The 22,089-nt window shown below is 36.3% G+C and overlaps 1 protein-coding gene across 1 annotated transcript; it reads left to right on the top strand.

The window, feature by feature from the left end:
* The first annotated feature begins 2,492 nt into the window (after window positions 1-2,492).
* Window positions 2,493-20,845, top strand: LOC145672876 (regucalcin-like). The gene is made up of 6 exons (XM_081742055.1): window positions 2,493-3,490; window positions 7,066-7,232; window positions 11,633-11,839; window positions 13,578-13,769; window positions 15,846-15,961; window positions 20,247-20,845. Exons 1-6 carry the CDS (start codon window positions 3,441-3,443, stop codon window positions 20,463-20,465), a joined length of 951 nt encoding a protein of 316 aa, XP_081598181.1. The 5' UTR covers window positions 2,493-3,440; the 3' UTR covers window positions 20,466-20,845.
* The last annotated feature ends 1,244 nt before the right edge of the window (window positions 20,846-22,089 follow it).

Below are 22,089 nucleotides of genomic sequence, written 5' to 3'. Positions count from 1 at the left end.
TGTATTGCAATATTTCTTTTTTTGAACACTATTCCGACAAAAAAATACGATTGTTGTGTCCCAACCAGCATTACTATGCACAGAAAAAAATGTAATTGTATAACTACTTTATTACAAAAAAAAAAAAAAAAAAAAAAAAAGAGCCATTTCATTTAATTTAATTTCTCACAAAAAATTTCCTTTTCTTTTTGGTATTTGCTACTGTGAAATATTCCGAGGACTGAATAACGTCAGAAAATACAGATATTTGTATTATTGAATCACGCTAGTATCATTTATAAACATAGAATAGTGCTGGGTCTAATAGACCCAACAACAGTGTTAGTGTAACACAATTGGACAACAGTAGTTAAGGGTTAAGCAAACACAACCATGTTCAAGATACCAACCATATTTGTAAATTGCTATTATGGTTTTGATGCTTTTGGGTTGCCCTACACATTAAGAACAAATAATGAAGAAACTAAGACTACCTGACGGATAACAATAAGAAATGATATACACGTAAAATGCAGTACGGTACTGTATACTTGCTTTTGGGCCACCCTATAGTTTTACTAAAATTGACATGTTTTATACTAATTCAGTTCTTGTTTTAGTACAGTTTAATCTCCAGATCTGAGAACACTAGACTTTATTGAGTTTGCGTCGTTACAATACCACAGACCATGTTGCCAGGGACGCTCGAAGAAAATTTTCTAGGCAGGGGGGGCAACATCTTCATGGTTGCCATATTACGTCTGGTATTTAATATACGTGGTTTGCTATATTACGTATACATTTTCGTGAGCCAGGGGGCCGGATCCCCAGCCCCCCCCCCCCTTCGGGCGCCCATGCGTGTTGCTGTCTCAGTTAATGTCTATACACTGTTCAACGTAAGCTCTAAACTCCGATAAACAAAATATTTGTATCCTTCCGCTTGTCACAAATACGATTAGCTAGTGATGTATCACTCCCACTCCCCACGGGGAGAAGCAAATTATACACGTACATTTTGATAATACTGTCTCGTGTTGTCCTGATACTTACAGCAGCAGCAGAAAAGAAAGGAAAAAAACTTGAAAGATTAAAAAAAATTAAACTTTGCTGGTAAACAATTGTTGCTTAGTTGAGTAGAGTTTACCTTGTTGGTGTTTCACAACACTCGCGGAACCGGGATTCATGTCAGCCATCTTTCAGACTGAAAGCAGAACACTCGTCGACAGTTGAATTGGCGCCATAATTACTGCGCATGCTTAGTGTTTATTTCTATTGTTTCATTAGCCATACTCGATTGCAGTATTATTAGATAATCCGAATTATATTTTTGTCATTGATAATAATGTAGTAGTTTTATATGGAGCTTCATAGTAAAAGTAATAATCAAATCATATAAACTATGTTGCGGAGGAGTACAAGTGTCGATAGGACAACAGCAAATTAGCGACATTTAGTTTCACGTGGCTTTGTTTAGAGCTTAGGCCGAGCATGGTATAGATCTAATTGTTATGGTTCTACGAAGCTGTGTAAACGTGAATATTGCAAATTTAATTGTGTTATTGCATTATCCATATTAACATAATGAGTAAGTGGAGTAAATGCAATAAATGCTTCCAAAATCCATGGATTCCAGATAAAAGATTTAGCAAAGGAATAAAGAAGTAAGAGGTAACAGTGAAAAAAACATACTAAACTTTGTAAATTTTAGCTATTTCAGAGGCCACAAAACTGGCTTAACTAAATATATCTCCTTAGAAATACAGAAAAGTCGTCTATTTTATCCTATCACTGTCTGCCTACTTCATTGCATACTGCAGTTGTACTGCTCCTGACGTAGTATGGATTTACTCCAACAAACCACCGCCAATGTTCTAAAACTCCTGCCATCGCCTGACCGTTGCCAACTCAGACAAGGTGTTTCCACTAAATCTATAAAGTGTATAGTGTATGGTTGCAAAATAATAATTTTTATGTGTGGGCTACGAGTAGTTCAAATCCGCTACTTTTGGAACACAAAATTGCTACATTTTAGTCTTCAGATTTGGCAACATTAGTACAGAAGCATGCTTCCAGAAACATACACTAAAAATTCGGCTGCACGAAAATTCCAAAATAGCTTGAAGAATAGTTCGGTAAAATGTGTTCTAGTAATACACATTTATTATTTGTGAACGAAAACAAATACGTGGTGTGTTCAAAAAGAAACCGAACTTTTGAAATTGTACACCAACCAGAGAGGCACATAGCAGCAGACTTAGACAACAAATTCTCATTTCCCGCGTTTCGCTATGACCGTTAGATGGTGAGCTATAGCCGCAGAAGTGAGCGCGTGCATAAGCTATTCGTCAGATTAATGATACAGTGCCAATTAAAGAGCTTGAAGAATAAGGTGCGTGTGTGACATTTTGCTACAAACTTTGGAAAACATTTTCAGAGACATTTCAATTGCTTTTCAATTCATTCAGGGTTTTCTCGTAAAAAAAAAAAAAAAAAAAACAAAAAAAAACGCATGAGTAGGTCAAAGATCAAGGTGAAGTTGGTTGTGTTTTTTGATTGGAAAGGCACTGTGTATCATGAATTTGTATCATGTGGTCAAATGGTAAACAAACAGTTCTACCAGGACATTTTACCGCGTTTGAGGGATATTGTGCGCAGGACTATGCCTGAAATGTGGAAAAAACAGATTTGGATGATGTACCGTGCCAATGCACCTACTTACACTTCGCTCCTCATCCGCAGTTATCTGGGAAAACACCAGACTTCCGTTGTGTCCCATCCACTCTGTTCTTCGTACCTAACCCAAACATACTTTTTTTCTGTTTCTCAAACTTAAAATCACTTTGAAAGGACGTTATTTCCAAACCATAGAATAGATTCAGGACAATGCGACAAGAGACATGCGCACTATCCCAGAAAATGGGTTCCAGGACGCTTTCCAAACATGGAGGAAACGTTGGAAACGGTTAGTGACAAAAGAAAAGACTACTTTGAAGGGAGACAGTACTTAAAATGTACAATGAGCAACAAAGAAGTTACAGCAGAAGTTCGGTTTCTTTTTGAACACACCTCATTAATTGTACAATTTTAATAAAGTTGCATCACTGTCTTTTGTAACCTACAAACAATGCGAGCAGTCTCAAGAGAAATCTTTGCGCTTTCATAAAGAATTAGTTGATTGATTGGCCAAACAATAATACGTTAATTATCTTTAATTTACAGCTGTTTGTTGAATCCAAATGCAAGTTGCGTTAATTATTTACAATTGATACTTAAAAGAAATACATAGTACCACATATGTTATGTTCAGGTGTTCCTTTTTTTTCTGAATTGTTATCCTGGAACAATGTGAACATTGTGACGTCAACAGCCTTTGAGGAACAGATAAAAATGACATGCTGAGCTAACATTTGCTCTTCCATCCTAACGTTGACGAAGCAGCAAGGACAGGTTGGCTAGCGAGGATGATAAAAATGGTTATTGCTCTGATAACTTTCCTATTTGTGGGAATATGGTAAGCTTTCGTTCGTACAATGATACATTTTCTCTTGTTTTCGAGCTGCACCTGTCGTTTTGCAGTGTTACTGAGACCAGGGTTGGCAATTTCAAGGGGTCAGGGAGACCGGGAACGTGTCCAAGTCAATATTTGTAAAACGGTTTTCGTCTTCCCCCCCTAATACTTCAAGTATCTTAGATTAACTATGACTCAAAAGAGACTCAACCTCGTAGCGGTTTGCTACGTTCACAAGATAATGTCATATAATGTGGATATGAAAAAGATTAACACGAAAATTTGTTTCCAATTGTGAAAAAATTGAGGGTATGCCAGCTGTCGGGAGGGTGGTGGATTTTTTATCGCAAATTTTTGCGGTAAAAACTCAGGTTATTAATTATGTTCAAATTCTCATTGCTTATTATTAATTAACCTAAAACACGCCTGTTGCAGTAATTTTACGACAACAGTGTTGGCAGGGCGTTTCTGACAAAAAAAAATACCCATTTTAGGATTTGCATTAAATAGCCTTTTCACATGGCAACACTGCATCAACTTTGTCAGATTTTTGCACCAAAGAATAAATATTGATGCATACTGTACATATACACAGGAATTCACCCGCAGGAAATCAGTTTTCTGGAACTGAAGATTGATTTTCTTCATTTTGTGCTTTTTTTTTTATTTTACACTTTTGGTATTTTCTTTCGTTACTACTCAACAACGTTACGAATTCTAACACTGATAATCCATGATCTCGAAAATATCTACATAGAACACGCTTACACTTGTGATGATGCTTATGTATATGTATAAAGGGGTCAGGGGCGGATCCAGAGGGGGCGATCGGGGCGATCGCCCCCCAGAAGAGGAAACTTTCTTATTTTATATATATAAATAAAACCCATCACAAAGTTTGGAGCCCTTAAAAGTAGCAGTATGCCAACCCATCGCCCCCCCCAGAAGTCGGTCCTGGATCCGCCCCTGAAAGGGGTGATATGTTTATGTGCTTTATTTACAAATCACGCATATCACATCCACAGCTAATGAACTGTATGTTTAAATCCATATTACTGATTCACCCAGATATCATGGAGGAACGAGAAATAAGACTTGACGAATATTTTAGATGTTACTTGATTCAATTCTTATTCAAAAGTACATGCGTTAATATGATAAATATAACATGCTTTGTTCATATGTTAATATAATGATATAATACTTAAATATTAGTACAATGAATTACTTAACTTGTTTCTGCAGTAATTGTTGCTTGCTTGCTGCTAAACCACGTGGTTGCTTGCTAAACCATCATACTTTGTCTTCGGTCACACATAAACTGAGTAGCATTCTAAAACACTGTTAAGAACATGTAAATCTTGTATATTAATGAACATGAGTGTTTCTCTAAAACCTATGAATAAATATGCTTTTCTAAAACTATGAATGAATATGTTTGCCTAGTTGCACTTCACAGCACATTGTCGAATGCACAGACACAACTTTAATAGAGCACTGAAGGCACTGTTGCCAGCCAATGCAAACACAACTCACTAAAACTCACCAAAAACATCACTAAAAGAATCACAAAGAATTCACTAAAGCCACTAAACTATATACAAAAAATGAAACTAATATGAATAAAAATAATGCACATATGCAAGCTTATCCAACTTTTTTCACTCTCAGGTCTTTATCGTTCTTGGTTCAAAAGATATACGCAATCAAACTTTGGGTTGCGCAAGTTTACGGACGCACTGTACGAACAACTACATAGATACTCGTAAGTTATACACATGATCCTGGTAATAATAGTAATAACAAAAATGATTTCAGATGTTATCAGACCAAAAGGCATAACCATCACAACAATAATGTTTTCGTAATGCTGTAACCATCTCGCCATCACTAGCGTACGCAACAGGATTACCAGATTTTAATTTTCCTCTTTCTCTGCAAAATATGAAAAAATATAAATTTGCCTTCTTATAAATAGAAAAATCGCATGCGTTGAAGAATACGAATACTCTTGAAACTCAAAAAAAAAAAAAAAAAAAAAAAACTTTTTCAGCCTTCTTAGTATTTTGCAAATGAAAGACTAGACCCTACGATCAGAGGCGTATGAAGAGGTGGATCCTAGGGGTCCAGTGTTTTCTGAAACCCCTACTTTTCTGTAAATGTACTTCCTATTTCAGAGATGATTTTACAAATATTAATATAAGTTATCCTCATATTGAATTCGCATTCTCCTCGAAACTTTGGATTCCTTTCAAAATAAATTCCTGCGTATGTGCCCAACCACAATTACGGTGATATGAACATATATTATACAAGCATATGCATAATAATACAATTTCGAGTGCTATTATTATTATTATTATTATTATTATTATTATTATTATTATTATTATTATTATTATTATTATTTAATATATCAATAATGTCAATATACGTGCTTCAGCCCTGTTCGATACCTATGTACGCCACTGCCGCTCATTATTTCAATTTTGTTTGTATTGTTGAAAAGTGAGTTAAAATTGAGACTTCAGGTTGTAATCTATTATATTCTCAAAGAACTTAGGACTACCTCTGTATACAGCCAGCAAAAGATTACCAAAGAAAGGGCATACACAAATGTCAGAGCTCCAATATGCACCTCGTCAGTTTTAACTTACCTTTTATAGGTTCCTGAAAGATCGAAGAAATTCTCAGAGTAGTCCAAAGTAGCAGACCTTTTCCCTACTAATGGCGGAAAGTTTCGTTTACAGGTGAACCAAACTCCCATTACATCCTACGTGTTACGAATGTAGGAGTTGATAGAACTGAAGTGAACAAAGTATAATAATTACAAGAGCGCCGATTTCTCTGTAAATTGGGGGGAGGGGGGGCATTCAGATGCAGAAGGTATATATGAGGATTTTAAGACAAATTGCATTCAAATTATGCCAAATATTGTATATTCCTAAATGCAATAAGGGAGGCCCAGATAAGCTTGGGGGGGGGCTTGGCACCCCAGGATCGGCGCACTTGAATAACTAGAACATTTATGTTATCTGAGGAGGATATGAACAACATTTTATTGCAGAATGTCTGTGTCGACGCTGTCATTATCCAGATACTATTTGTAATTCTCTGCAGCATTGCAAACTGTTAAAAAAAAAAAAAAAAAAAAAAAAACTTCCATCGCAATATCGGTTGTTTCTATGGAGAAGGTTCGTTAAACGTTAAACCTTGCAGCAAAATTTCTTTGGATATTTGACATTGATTTGCCTGGTGAGGTCGCTAATGAGCTCTGGTGTCTTTTACAGTCCATTCCCCGTCCCCCACTATATGCGGTTCTTTATTGGCCATGATCTCACTAATTCTAGAAACAATAAAATACTCTAAATACAAGCAATACAATAATGAGAGGTATTTCAACACTAGTTAGATCGCTATCTATAACGAATCTTTTATATCTCACATATGTAGGGCGTATTGGACTTTCGGCTCACCCTATACTTTGAAGTATCATTATTAGAATTAAAACTCAAATGAAATACATGAGAAAGTTTGTGTTCTTATTAATATGTTGAATGTTTCGATTTCTGCTGCAGGTCTGTTTCCTGTCAAGTAGTGGTGGAGCAAGTGACCAGCCCTCTGACTCATTCAGAAGGGCCTCACTGGGACTCCGAGGCCCAGGTGCTCTACTACGTGGACATCGCCGGACAGGCTGTCAACAGATATGATCCTTCCACCAAGGAATTCACGCAAATTCGCATAAGTAAGTAATCATGATTCTATTTACTCTCTCATTATATACATATTCACTAACAAGGATATGATAGCTATCCTGCTCACTAAGGATAGCATGTGACAATGAAAACACACCATTACTAGCTTCCGGCTCTTTTGATGATTGAGGTTACGACAAATCAAGAATATATTTCAGAATTAGTCGCCGCCTGACTATTGCCAACTCAAATATCTATCGTATTTCCAACTCCAGATGTCTATATTAAAGAGATAAGGCCTCTGTATATTATTAATAAAAGTGCAAAACAATTCAATTTTATGTTTGGGCTACGAATAGTTCAGATCCGCTAGTTTTGGAGCACAATCTCGCTACTTTTTAGCCTACAGGTCTGGCAACACTGGCTCCGGGTACTATGTTTATATTCTTTTCAACAAGAGCTAAAGATAATTAAATTTTTCACTTATATTTAGGGTGGTTATACGATGTCGTCTAAAAGAGATGGGTGATTAATGAAAGTAAGTGATTATGAAAGAATTTGATGAAATGTGAGTGTGGGAGGAAATGGAGAACCCCGAGAAATCCGACGGACACGATGTTGTTCAACACAAACTTATGAGACCTGGGATCAAACCAGAGGTTAGCGCTCTAGAATACCACTATCCCTTAAGGGATCCGATGGTACAATTTGTACCATTCGGGTGTTTGATGGTACATTGCGTTATAACTCATCTATTTGAGCTTTTTCGTCCGTTTTTTTTTCAAGTCCAGAGGCATTGTAGAAGACCTTACGTATGGTTTCACACCTTCCTGCGTCCAGACATAGGAGGTGATGACGTCATAATTTTAAAATATATATTTTCTCTTATTAAGCCTATGTTGATTATTTTTTGGCGGGCTTATTTTTGCACGTACAAGATTGAAATTTTGCACAAACATTCAGTCTACCGAGTAGTATTTACCAGATTGTTTTCAGATTTCTGCGTTAAAACAGGAGGGATCCAGAGGGGCAAAGAGTTGAAAAAAGGGATATTTTTACCCAAAAAATCCCTTTCTTCGGGATTTTCTCGCCTTAGATACATGATGGAGACACGTGAGTCGTACCGTCTGAAAGGCAGTTCTATTCTGAAGAGAATGATGGGCGAAACATGACTCTAGGGTAAGTAGGGATGTCTCAGGGAATTTTTATCAAAATATACTTCTGTATAGGGGAATATTGGACATTTTCGGTATTTTTTTTTTTTTTTGGTGGGCTTATTTTTGCACGTAGAAGATTGAAATTGTGCACAAACATTCAGTCCATCGAGTAGTATTTACCAGATTTTTTTTTTTTTTAGATTTCTGCGTTAAAACAGGGGGGTTCAGAGGGGCAAAAGTTGAAAAAAGGGATATTTAGACCAAGAAATGCCTTTCTTCGAGATTTTCCCGCCTTAGATACATGATGGAGACACTAAAGAGAATGATGGGCGAAACATGACCCTAGGGTAATTAGGGATGTCTCAGGAAATTTTTTACCTGAGATCATGGTTTTTTGCGGTAATTTGGGGCATTGTGGGGATTCTTGATAACATTTCTCCCGCCCTTAGTATTCAAGATAGAAAGTTGAAATTTGGCACACACATTCAGTCTACCAAGTACTATTTATCAGATTTTTTTGAGATCTCTACGTTCACACAGGGCCGCTCCAGAGGGGCCTAAAGTGTGAAAAAATTTCCCTCCGAATTTTTCTTTTTGACATCAATTTTCCCTCTTCTGGTATATGATATGGGCATGCAAGTGGTACCATTTGAAAGCCAGCTTCATTCTGAAGAGAATGAGGTATGAACCATGATCCTAGGATAAATAGTGACGATGCAGTAGCTGCTTGACGGAAAGTCTAAAAAATACCCCCAAAACCCCGGATCCCTTAAGGGCTAAGTGTCTGTGTACGCATTCTTCAATCGTCGAGGGCCACGGTGACTCAGTGGTAGAGCGCTTATCTCTGATGCATGGGGTCTCAGGTTCGACTCCGAGCCAAGTAAGCTTGTAGTGGACAACATGGTGCTCGTGGGTTTTCTCACGATACTCCCACATTTCCATTCCACCAATTCTCTTATCATCATTAATTTACCTAAATCTCTTAGACTAACGAGCATAATTGTGGAACGTTAAAGTAAGATCTCGTTTCACTTCAATCGTCATATCACTCGAATCGGCTTATAAAGTATTTCCATATCTCTCTGCATGACTGCTGTGTGCTATTTTCATTCGGTTATTTGCAGAAATTTAAATTGCAAAGCTATTCCCAATTCGTTGCTATGTGTAATAAACTTTGATGAAGACAGTAAATAGGATCACGCGATATGCATTGTCACCGTTAAAGCCATCGCTATCTATGGGATTTACAGTCACCGTTTCCCCATGGATATGCATAGCCACTGTTAAAGTCACCGTTACTCATGGGATATGCATAGTCAGCGTTACCGATTGACTCCGGTAACGAACTCGATCAAGACAATCGCTCTAGCTGAGTATTCAAAAAAATCAGTTTCGTTCAAAAGCTATCGTGTGGAGTAACGGACGGACAAATACACTAACATTACAATATTATAATAAGTGGCGGATCCAGAAGATAAAAACTTGGGGACAGCCAGAACCCAGATTATGATAGGTATATCATTAGTTTAAGCAAATCACTTATAATTTGAAATCCATCTAAGCACTTCGTTAACAGGAACTAGGAATATCTAATGTTTTTAAAAAATTCCAATAAAGAATAAAACGCGACGTTTGCTATACAAAATAACTACGGGGGGGAAGTGCTAGGCTTCCTGGCCTCGGGCTAGATCCACCACTGCCAGCAAATGGCAGTGTAATGTGTAAGGCTATCTCTGAGCGGCCATGGGATTTACAAATGCACTTGACTTAGGCTGGCTCAGAGGTGTATTTCTCATAAAATAGCTGTTACATACAATCAACGTCAAAAGTTCTTTCCGTTTCATAAAATTAGTTTCGTAAATAACTACAGAATGGAAGGAAAATTTGAGTACACTTTACGGTAAATTAAAAAGAATGTAATTTTCAATACGTTTCAGCTTGGAAACTCGGTGAAACGGTGTACGTTCCAGCCTTATTCTCAAAAATAAATTTTACCAATTCGAAAGAACTTTTGTCGCTGACTGTACAAGTCTAACTTGAGGAGAATGCTGTTAGGGACTACAGTAATCTTTATTCTTTACATGATGGACTGCTTGCTCATCAAATTTCGTAGAAACAGATCTGACTATTGTGCTGCCAGAAGTCTTGAGCCGTGGCAAAAATGCGAACTAAAGCTCACACCCTCACACACCCATGCATTGAGCCAATAAGGATTGAGCTGTTGCTAAGCGAGAGAAAGCGAATGGAATTCCTTCAGCCGATAGCAGCGCTTGCAACGGAAGACTAGGGATCAAGTCAATGTGGTACCATACAAGCCGAGTCGAACCTGTCGCTAGCTGAGCTGCTGGCCGCGTGGCTCAGTGATAGAGCATTTATCTCTGGTGCAAAGGACCGATACCGGTCGCGCCAAATGAGCGTTGTGGTGGACAAAAATCGTGTGCGTGGGTTTTCCCGGGGTTCTCTTTTTTCTTCCAACTTTCTTCTTTCCACCATTTCATTCATTTGTCACCATCACCGTCTTTTTTAACCTAGCCGACATAACCATGGAACGTAAAACTTAAAGATTTCATTTCATTTCTGACTGACAAGGGATGCTATCGAACTCCTCGACGAGTATCGCATTGAAACTTGCCCAAGTGGAAGGACATGTTGAAAGATGAAAACATACTTACTCCTATGATTCGCAACGTCGTAGAACAGGAATTATAATGATGTTTCCCCGTAGCCCCTGAATGTTAATGTATTCTGGTCATGCATGCCTTGGATGGGATATAAATCTCATACACAGGAACTTGTTTTCTCAGGAAGACAAATGTTGTAAAATCAAGATGATGATGGTGATTGTGATCCCTGGTACGTCATTTTTGCGAATATTGAGATCCATCTTAATATTGTCCTCGCATCTGCGCCTAGGCCTTCCTACTGGTCGTTGGATTTCCAGTCAAAACTTTGAAAGCGTTCCTACTTTCTTCATACGATGGCCTACTTGCTCACCAAATTTCGTTCTGTATTTACCTGCATTGAAATTACATGCTTTCCTGTGCTTACGACGGGAGCTAAAATCCGCATTAGACGAACCATAGTTCTTTCAGATCTGTATTATCTTAGATATTTCTGAATAATAATAATAATATTAATAATAATAATAATAATAATAATAATAATAATAATAATAATAATAATAATAATAATAATAATAACTTAGATAGAGCATTTTTGCACCTAAGTGTAAGTACAAACATTGTTTTAGAAAAGTAACTGTTGCTCATAACTTTGGTCTTTTACTCTGTTAGACGATGGTCCTGTGACTTTGGTTGTTCCTGTGACTGGTCAAAGCAATAAGTTCGTGATTGGACTTGGTCGCACTCTTGCAATTCTCACTTGGGATGGAAGAAACAACAGTGCTGCCAGCACCAACGTCATTGCAACCGTTGAGCAAAACAAACCACAGAACAGATTCAACGATGGGAAAGCAGACCGAAGTGGACGCCTCTGGGCTGGTAAGTTTCATATTACATATGGTATGAGTGGTATAAGTATTATACATATGCAGTGATTATTATTATTATTTTCAGTGGTGGCCTGGAGGAAGAAACTCTTCGCAGGAAGTGTCTACGATTGTGCTCAACATAAACTACCAACACTTTCGCAGTACTAGTCCCAACTCCTTGTATTATAAATTCCCCCCGGGAAAATCTTTTGAGATTATTGTCGTTGCAGCGTTATTGACATGGTACTTACATTATATGATCAGAAGCAACACGGTGTTAATTTTGAAAATAACTACGATCAAATGTAGTCACAAAGTCATGTCCCCTCCCGATTAATACGAACCAAAATAATGATTGAAAAAGAAAATATGAACATTTATTCCTATATAGGAATGATGAATGACCGAACTAAAGCTTTAGTTGTTTTTATATGGAGTTTCCAAATCCTCATTATTCTTAATTAGAGATTTGGCAACATAGCATAATTCACGATGGTTATGCTACTGCCTATTCATGTACTGGCTTGCTTGCTTTTCTAGCGTTCGGCTGTCTCACAGAACCACCGTTTAAACGCCTTCTCTTACGTACAATACAGTCACACTTTTCCTTTGACTGATAGAATCCGTTCTTTACTTTCGTGTGGCAGGCGAGAGAGGAGAAAATAGAGTGAAGCGCTAAGATCTGTGCTGGTATGTAGGAGGCAGAGAACAATCACAACGGGTTCAGTGAATTCGGTCCCTGCTGGATTTACGGAACTTCATGCAAATTTTGAAGCTTTCTCATAGATATATGATAATAAAATGTGTCCTCGACGTACATATATTTAAAGTAAATAATTTACATTGATGTTTTCTCAGTTTTGTAACTTTTTGGTCTTGTTTTTATTAATTACTAGCACAATACCAGTTCTTCGCAGGGGGAGAATACGTTTCATTCTGGACATTAAGAGGTGACTTTGGATTTAAGAATCCAAGAGTCACTCTTCATCTCAGCGATCCCGAAAACTATAGATTTGACATTAATATCGGTCATTTTCGATCATTTATATATATACACACACCCCTCCTCTGAATTGCACCGTCAAATTGAAGTGATAAAAAGTACCCCATGCCCGAACCTCATATACGTTGAAAATGTGATCGAGATCGGTCGGGTGGTTCAAGAGTTATTGTGATAGCCATAGGGACTGTCATTTTTATATATGTAGATTATGTTTTATTTGGAAACAGTTATTTTATGTAATAATCGATTATTTTCCTAAGCCCTTAATTTTATTCATTAAATTCTAGATGATTTTTCAGAACTCAAGATAATTCTTATTTCATAATATTCAAAATTTCATTTTCAATTTTAATCTTCAAGTTAATTTTAATTTTAACCGTGATTTTCTGAAGTAATTTGTTAGTTTAATCAGTTATCTTTTCATTACCTTAATTTTTAACGTTAATCTGTCAAATTTTTCATTGATTTTTCCAATAGATATGCATTTGATAGATCATTCATGAAGAAGTTTAACAGCGGTGGTTCAAAACTGAAGCCTTATAGTTTTCATATGTAATTAAATTAGTCTGAGTTACCCTATTTATAGGGGATGGGAGCTCATATGGTTTGGATTCCATGTTAATCAGTAGGTCCATGTCTCATATAGCCTCGCTGCTAAAAGGGACGTTAAACTTAAAATAAACTCAACCTACTTGTAGGGTCATGACTTTTCCCTTATATAAGTAGTTGATTTGTTATATTCCAGGCACCATGGGCAACTGGCAAGATGGAGCTTTCTACAGCATTGCTCAGAATGAACCTCTAAGAACACAGGTGACTCAAGTGTCCACCTCCAACGGTCTTGCATGGAACGCAGACGACACTCTTATGTATTACATCGACAGCGGAACTAAGAGGGTTGACGTCTTTGACTTTGATATCAAAGCAGGAAACATCAGTAAGTACTGTAATTGTCAAGAAAATACTGTCTACAGGACAAATGAACCATCGGTAAAGTGGGTTGTGAGGTTAGGTTTGAAGCATGAGTTATGACTTAACATTATGTGATTCATTCATGATTCACTTTCAGTCACATTTATAACAATTAGGAATGCAGGAAAGCCTCCAAAAGTAAAAGAAAGAAATACTTTATTCCTTATCCTTTTTTATAAATGCTGAACGTATTATAATTAGTGTAAAATTTAATATATTTTAATCCAATGGGTTTTCATGAATCAATGAACTACTAGAATAAGGGAAGAAATGACAGAAGAGAGTACAGGGTGGCATTCCCGAAATCAGCCACAGAGGCTTGGGGGGCCCATGAATAAGTTAGGGGGGAAAGTCATTAAAAATTCTCTTACAAATATATATATATATATATATATATATATATATATATATATATATATATATATATATATATATATATATTGCATTAATGGTGGCATTTTGTATTGAGGTCTGGGAGAGGCATGAAAACTTTAGGGGAGCCAGCCCCCCTCTAGTTGGGGGCCTGCAGGGTGGTCCATACCATGTTTGACTAACTATATAAGATTATTTGTAATTCTGGATAAAAAGTTTCGATATGGCAACACTGCGTAGCCTGAGAGTGGGGGTAATGGTTACTGGGCTTAGGACTGTTAGTGTATGTCAGACAGAATGGCGGAAAGGTTGTCTCTGGACAGCGTGTGCGTTTGTATTCTGTAGAGTGGCTATATCGATCTCCCGATTTCAACCATCTGACATTTTCTTCTGGGGCGTTTTAAAGAACAAAGCGTATCAACATGACATACGCAATTTGGCCGAACTAGGGGAAGCTACCACAGAAGAGTTCCACAAGGTAACAGTACGTGTCTGTCAAGCTGCTTGTGACAACGTTGTTCTTCGTCTCCAAACATGTATCGATTTAAATAGTGCATTAATGAACCATGCCATGGAGAACAGATTAAAATTCTTGTTAAGAAAGATATGAGGGTGATGTTTATGTTTAATTTTATGTTCAAGTTATGTTGCTACTTTCTTTACCCCAGTCTTGGAAACATCACATACTTAGTTATGCGGCAGCCTGTACAACAATTAAAAGGGAGTTCGACGATGTTGCCGCTCGCCAACGATATTTAATATATATCCAGAAGAGACACTAGAGAAAAATAGATGGTATTTCGGTTGAAGAGGAAGGATTAGAGGCATATAGTTTGCAGATGATATAACACTTGTTGCGGAATTTCAGATGAAAATTACTTAGACAATTTGAGCAAAAGCAACGAAGAATATGGGATGAAAATAAACGCTACGGAGACAAAAGCAATGACGGGGGAAAGTAGAAGAGGTCACTAATTTTCAATACCTGGATAATAGTATTAATGAGGACATAAAATGCGAACGTGAAATAAAAGTAAAAATAGGATGACGAAAGGAGTATTTACGAGGGAAAAGATCTATTTTGTGGGGTTTTGAACAAGAAAATAAGTCATAAAACGTTTCGTGTGGAATATTGTAGTCTATTGGACAGGGACATGGATATTATTCAAAAAACGGTGACAAAAGCCTCGAGGCTTTTGAAATTACTAACTTATAGAAAAATTCATCTGTTTTCAAAATATGAATCATACAGACAATATATTTTTACATGAATTAGTATTACGTAGTAAAATTGACTGTCCTTATCTTACTTGGAAGGTCCAATTCCATGCCTCCTCAAGCAAAACATCGTAACAGTAGTACATTTTACTGCAAAAAAAGACAGGAACAAACATTTTCTGTGAGTCTCCTATATGGAGAATGAGATACATTCATTCTCCATACTGGAGACTCAGAGAGGATATTCTTAAGGTTAGTCTTACATACTGTCTCCGACATAAAAAAAAAAAAAAAAAAATCTATATCAGATATCCTTTCAATTGGATTGTAGGAAGCAATGAAAAGTTTATCTTATATAAATATTTTTGGGATGTCGAAGACAGTAGACTGTTGTGTGAATTATTTAATTAATTAATAATGTGTCGTATTTGTATTATCTTTTCCTCTCAAGGCAATCGAAGAACGTTCTTTGATCTTCAGGCCAATGGTATCTACGGCATTGATCCCGATGGAATGACTATTGATACAGAAGGCAATCTCTGGGTCGCAACCTTTGGATACTCAAAAGTAAGTACTTATTTAAAAATTTCTTATACATATATATTAAATAACTTAGTAAACTGAAGGAGTGAAGGTTGAATGAAAACTAGTGCAAGATGACTTACACTCTATTTATTTTATCAGTACAACTATCAGACAGGTTACTGAATTTCAAGAAACCACTGAGTTGTGAAACTGAAAGAAGTAAAGATAATGCGACATTTCTATTTGTTATCAGAGTCAAAGGCGGCTCTGCCATATGTGGAACAGGCGCATTTGTAACGGGCGGCAAAATCTGTCATAACAATATTATTCAAAATAAGTATTTCTTGTTGGAAACAGACTTCATGATTATGGTAGTTAAATTTACTAAGCTGACCTTCTATTTGAATACTACATTCATAAATCATGTTTAGGTCGCATTAGTTTAAGATCACATGGACAGTGGTAAGGCAACTGGTGAAAGAAATACCAGCATGAATTGCTTGATTGTTCTGAAATACAAGAACTTAATTCTCGAATAGTAGCGAACACTTGTTCCATTTAGTTAGTTATCATAATTTTGATATGAAAACTAGTCTTGTCTTTGTCACAAAAATAAGTTCCTTATCATTGAAGGTGGAAATAAGTTCATTTTTAAAAAATAACAGATGTAGAAGAAAATAAATAAAAAAAATTTCCTTTCCCTCTTTCGAGTGCACTTTCCCTTCCCTACATTGTTCATCATGGGGTAACATACTTAAAATCGTGGCTTCTAAGATTTGTTTTTTCTTGAGAAGGATGCCATTGCATGGGCCGGTCCCGATCAGAGTTTACCATGTGGTTTTGTATTGTGTTTATTACCGATAAACAGTGACGTATTTACGATTTTGTTTCGGGAGGGGCTTTGCTAACTTTCGGGGGGGGGGGGGGCTTTACGTGGAAATGTGAAAATTCTGCAAGATATTTCATTTACTTTACTATACTAAGTAAGATTTCGGGGGGGCTTAAGCCCGGAAGACACCCCCCTAAATAAACCACTGCCGATAAATGTCAATTGGATAGAAAATAGTTGTCCTTAATGCACACAATAATTAAGGTTCAAGTCTTTCAGAAACCGAAAGGATATAATTGGAAAGTCAAAGAAAATGGAAAGTTTTCATTTTGTATCATGATTAATCAAATTGCCGAAAAAGATTTTGATGAATGTAAGAAGTGAACGAATGTAGATGCTGTTCTTTCACCATTTATTTCCTACCCTTTGATTGGCGGTTAAAAATAATTTCCACCGATGGAATCAGATATGGATTTCTAAATTCTCTTCCGAACACATTATTTTCAAATATGTCTTCATTCTAATTAATTTTCTCTTTATATTTGATAATGACAACAAAACAATTAAAGGAAATTACATAACCTACTTTAATTGTATATACCATTAACATTATTTCAAAGTTATTAGAAGGCAGTGTTCGTAGTTTCAGGGAAATTCCACTAATCTAGGGAAATTTTGTGTGAAAATTTAACAAAAAGGGAAAATGGGGTTCTTTCAATAAAACGTGAAAATCTGGGGAAATTATGGCACTGACTGTCCGGCCAATATAAATGCTTCTTTCTTCTTTGTTCTTCAGAAATTAACCAATACGATACCAAAAGTGTGTGTGTGTGTTCCAAGTAGAATAATTTGCACCCATTATCGTATGTATTTTTCTGTTTAAAAAAGTGAAGATAAAACTAAAAATATAAGCAAAAAGCAAATAAATAAAAGAAATGTGGTTGACACAAAACTTCTGTGGACACTCAACAAAGTAGGGAAAATTTCATTTAAAAAAGGGGAAACTTTTGTGCCAGCCGAGGGAAATTTTCTTAAGGAAACCTACTATCACTATTCCAAGGACTCTAACATTTGTTTGAACAATTTGCTTAATATTTACTGGGTCTACAAATACTGTGTTACGAGAATTCTTGTCATTTAATACGTACACTTTACCTAAGTAGTGTTTTCTATTGTTTATTCCTATATTTTGTATCTTTCCGAACAAACCATACTGTAATTAATGCAAACAACTGCTAGGATATAATATTAATACTAAACAGCAAAATAAATAAATAAATAAATAAATAAATAATAACTATAAAGTTATGAAAATGAAATGAAATATTTAAGTTTTACTCCCACGATTATACCAGGTAGGCTAAAGGAGACGGTGATACTGAGAAATGAGTGAAATGAAAAAGTGGGAGGAAACGGGAGAACCCACGCACACGCTATTTGTCCACCACAAAGCCCACTTGGCGCAAGCTGGGATCGAACCAAGGACCCTATGCACCAGAGATGAACGCTGTACCACTGAGCCACCGCGGCCCACCTATAAAGTTATATAAAAATGTATAAAGCCTGTGAATCAATATCATGTAAAAGGTAATGTTGAAAATGAAGCTGCTATGAAACTAAACTTACTTTAGCATATCCATTACGTTTGATCTCCCGTGTTCACTTTTTAACATTTATTACACTTCATGGCTCTTTCACCAGGTCACATTCGAAACTAAAATGTTTGGAAAGTGACGAGAGAATTACAGAGAGTTTTGATAATGTGGATTCTGCAACACTGTTGTAATCAGCAATGTTTCACGTGCAATTTGATGCACGTTGATCGTGGTTCTATGTTGTAGGCTATTTACTTGTATCTTCATGCTTTCCAGTGTATTACACACATTTAGGGAATAACTTTGTGAAAGAAACAATGTTAACATTAATGTAATTACTCAAAATTACCAATAGTACTAGTGCGATTTACTATAGAGTTCTTTCTAATCTTTCCACAGAAATAACCTTAATCTTGTAAACATAAAATTTAGTCCTTACTTCATGCAAAGGTACAGCTAAGGTGTAAACCAATATCAATGACATCCCTCCTCTTTGGTGTGTATTTTCAATCATTTTAATTATAAAATGGGTTCATTCAAGCAGACCGTTGTACTAAACAAAAAATATATAGGTAAAATACGATGTGAAACTTTTTTTTTGTGTGAAGGAACGAGAATGTGAATATAAGTAATTCTGTCAGTGCACACTATATTGAAATGAAGTTTGAGTAATAGCGAAAGTATTGTATATGCGTATACCCTCCGTCACTGAAGCCTGCACTCTACGAACGCACCTTCTCGCTATCGTTGCTGCCCTAAATCGGTTAGATAGAATTCGTGCTTTCTAGTAGCCACCTAGCGTAAGCTGGTTCGTCTTTTATGCACTGTGGTTTTTATGTCATATGTCCACACTGTAGGTATATACCATACCTATTTACTGAGCTCTCCTGAAATCAATCTACAAGTATTAATGGAGCTCCTCATGGTCAAAATTTGGTAGAATCGTCTGCCCGTATAATTACCAACTGGTGTTACTGCCTACAGCATTAAATGTTTTTGGAGAATTACTTTTGTAAGTCAATTGCTTGTCATTGACTTTAATGGGAACATAAAATTTTGAAAAATGAAAAACACTAGAAAAACTATAATTCTTTCTTCTTATGGTATTCAATCAGCAGCCATAATATTAAATTCAGAGATGTTGTCAGAATTATTTCATCTATATATAAGTAATCTGTTCCAGTTCCAGTTACCTCCCTTACGGGAGATTTATATAAAGGAAGTCCCAGCCTTAGAGCCCTGTGGACTGCTTCACTAATGTTTTAAATGAAAATTGTTTGAAATAAGATTATGTATTAAGATGGCTCGTGCCAAAATGGCCGAATTAGCCTGTTTTATTATAATTGCTTTTCACACTGTTAATGTAATAAGAAAGGATAAGCGGCGCATGTACGTATTGAAATTCAAGAACAGTATATTAAAATTGTAGCAAATAACAGAATTGTCAAAAAGGTATCTCTTTACTTTGGGGAAGGCGGTGATATCATGTCACTCTTACTATTATTCACAGGTTGTTACTGGTTCCTTACTGTTTCTAATTCACATGGATGCAGTTTTTATATTTTCTCACTAGATGTCGTTGCAGGGCGATTCCGTAGTATTGCCGAGCGAGCGTTAGCGAGTGAAGGCAGGTTAGAGCCCCGCAGGGCACGTTGTTTTCTTTCTTTCGTTCGTGGGAACTGTAACTGTGACTGCGGACACCAGTTCAGATGAATCGGTTTCTGTCACTGCCTTGCCTAAAGTAAAGACTTGCCGTCAAAAATATTGAAATGTAAATAGTAAAAATTGAATAAAAACTGAGAGCAAAGCTCCCCAATACTTTGTGTTTACAGCGCCATCTCTTGATTTGTCAAGTATTCTGTGGGTTCACTTCTATACATTATTTTTTCTTCTTCTTCTATAGGTGCTGAACGTTGACGGAAGGACCGGACAATTGCTGAGAACAATTGACATTCCTGCCGAAGAAGTAACATCTGTAGCATTCGGAGGACCCAACTTGGACGAACTCTACGTGACCACAGCTCACTTGAATCATTACTCGGAAAAGGCTGGAGCTGTTTTCCGTGTCACAGGTCTTGGTGTCAAGGGCTATCCAGGTCAAACATTCAACTATAATGTTTAGACAGCGCTACATTCAAAATAGTTACTTCCGGCCAGCACATTAATAAGTCAAAATCTTAGAGTATAGAAAAATAATAAATAGGCGTAATACAAAACCAAAATATAATCACACATAAGAGAAACTTATATTTGAATACTTTACAACAAATCCTGGACAAGTACAAAATGTTGATTTCACTTAATTAAAAAAAAGAAGAAGAAAAAGAAATATGTCGTTATACATTCGAGAAAGTAAATGACCGAACACTGACCAATCTTGAAACGTCTTAGATTAATAAATATAGTTCGAAGTTCCCAGGAAAAATGCCTGTTTTGGCCAGTTTCTTATCAGTTCTTGCTATCGTCTGTTCATATATTATTAAATTATATTTAATAAAAAAACAGTTTAGTACTTATTTAGGGAGAAACAACATAAATAAAATATCTTGCATTAATACTACTAGACACTAAGATAAGCAATCCGTTTGGAAAGAAGTATTTCATTATGATTGTGTGAAACTGCACTGAGCACTGTATCAAATTAATTATATGATCTATTCTAAAAATTGTGAAGATTTGTAAATGGCGAAATATATGAAGATATTTGTGTAATCACACAATATTGTAACGTAATGAAATTGGATCAATCTTCACAAACTATTTCTTTTTCGGAAAAATATTGTATGATTTGTCGATGTGAAATATAATTTTCTTAAACTAATACCTAATATGTAATGATTTTTTTCATCCATTATAACAACTAACAGAGTCGGATCTAGCCCGGGGCCGGGGAGGTTTTAGGCCCCAGTTTTTTGAGTGACAAAAAATTCAAGCTATTACTTATATATTTTTGAAAGTTTATAGTAAACTCATGATATACCTATCATAGTCTGGGTTCTAGTTGCAACCCCCCCCCCCCCCCGTTTTATTTTCTATATCCGTCTCTGGCAACTAGGACCCAAATTGAAATACTCTTCGCAACAAAAGGCTGTCACAAAAAACTATCTAATATCTAAAGAATAATATTACTGACTGTGTCAACGGTGCTAATAGCCGTATTGTCTTCACTTAAGTCAATAAGAATGATTGCTCTCTTCCGTCTGGTTTGTCGAATGTAGTCGCTAATGATCTCTCTTTTGGTACAACCACTTGCTGATTCGATTCCCTGGTGGGGGCACTTGTTCAGAAAATTGTAAAAAACTTTTCAATCAAGCCATCCTGAGAGACGTTTTTCCTGGGTTTTCCTCATTTCCACTACATAATATCGGAATGTACCTGATATAAGAAAATCTAGGCTGTTTACTTCCTTCCAGATTCCTTTCTTACTTCGCCACTTTCCGGGTAGTGTGAGCGCCAAGGGGCAACATCTCTCATATGTGACGAGCTAAAGTGGTCATAGAATATAATTCCTAATCTCTTTCCTACTTGTACAAGATGTGCGTAAAATCTCAAACAATGGGAATGTAATTGATTTCAACGTCCTATAAAATCCTCTCAAACATTCTATTAGCAAGATTGACCCAATACGCAGATGAAATTATGGAGATTATCAGTGCGGATTTAGACGAAATCGATCAACTATCGATCAGATATTTACCATTCTCGAAAAGAAGTGGGAATACAATACCCCTGTACATCAACTATTT

The sequence above is a fragment of the Thermobia domestica genome, chromosome 16 (genome assembly GCF_964235325.1).
Source record: "Thermobia domestica chromosome 16, izTheDome1.hap1.1, whole genome shotgun sequence".
NCBI lineage: Eukaryota > Metazoa > Arthropoda > Insecta > Zygentoma > Lepismatidae > Thermobia > Thermobia domestica.
Note: the sequence above shows the minus strand (reverse complement) of the source record. Positions and strands in the feature narration are given on the sequence as shown.

What these genes read in the sequence shown, in the direction of transcription:
- LOC145672876 (XM_081742055.1), top strand. Translation starts at nt 3,441, where the DNA reads ATGATAAAAATGGTTATTGCTCTGATAACTTTCCTATTTGTGGGAATA. An exon ending in TATCAAAGCAGGAAACATCA is followed by an intron (nt 13,770 to 15,845) that starts GTAAGTACTGTA and finishes TTTCCTCTCAAG; the next exon opens with GCAATCGAAGAACGTTCTTT. An exon ending in CAACCTTTGGATACTCAAAA is followed by an intron (nt 15,962 to 20,246) that starts GTAAGTACTTAT and finishes CTTCTTCTATAG; the next exon opens with GTGCTGAACGTTGACGGAAG.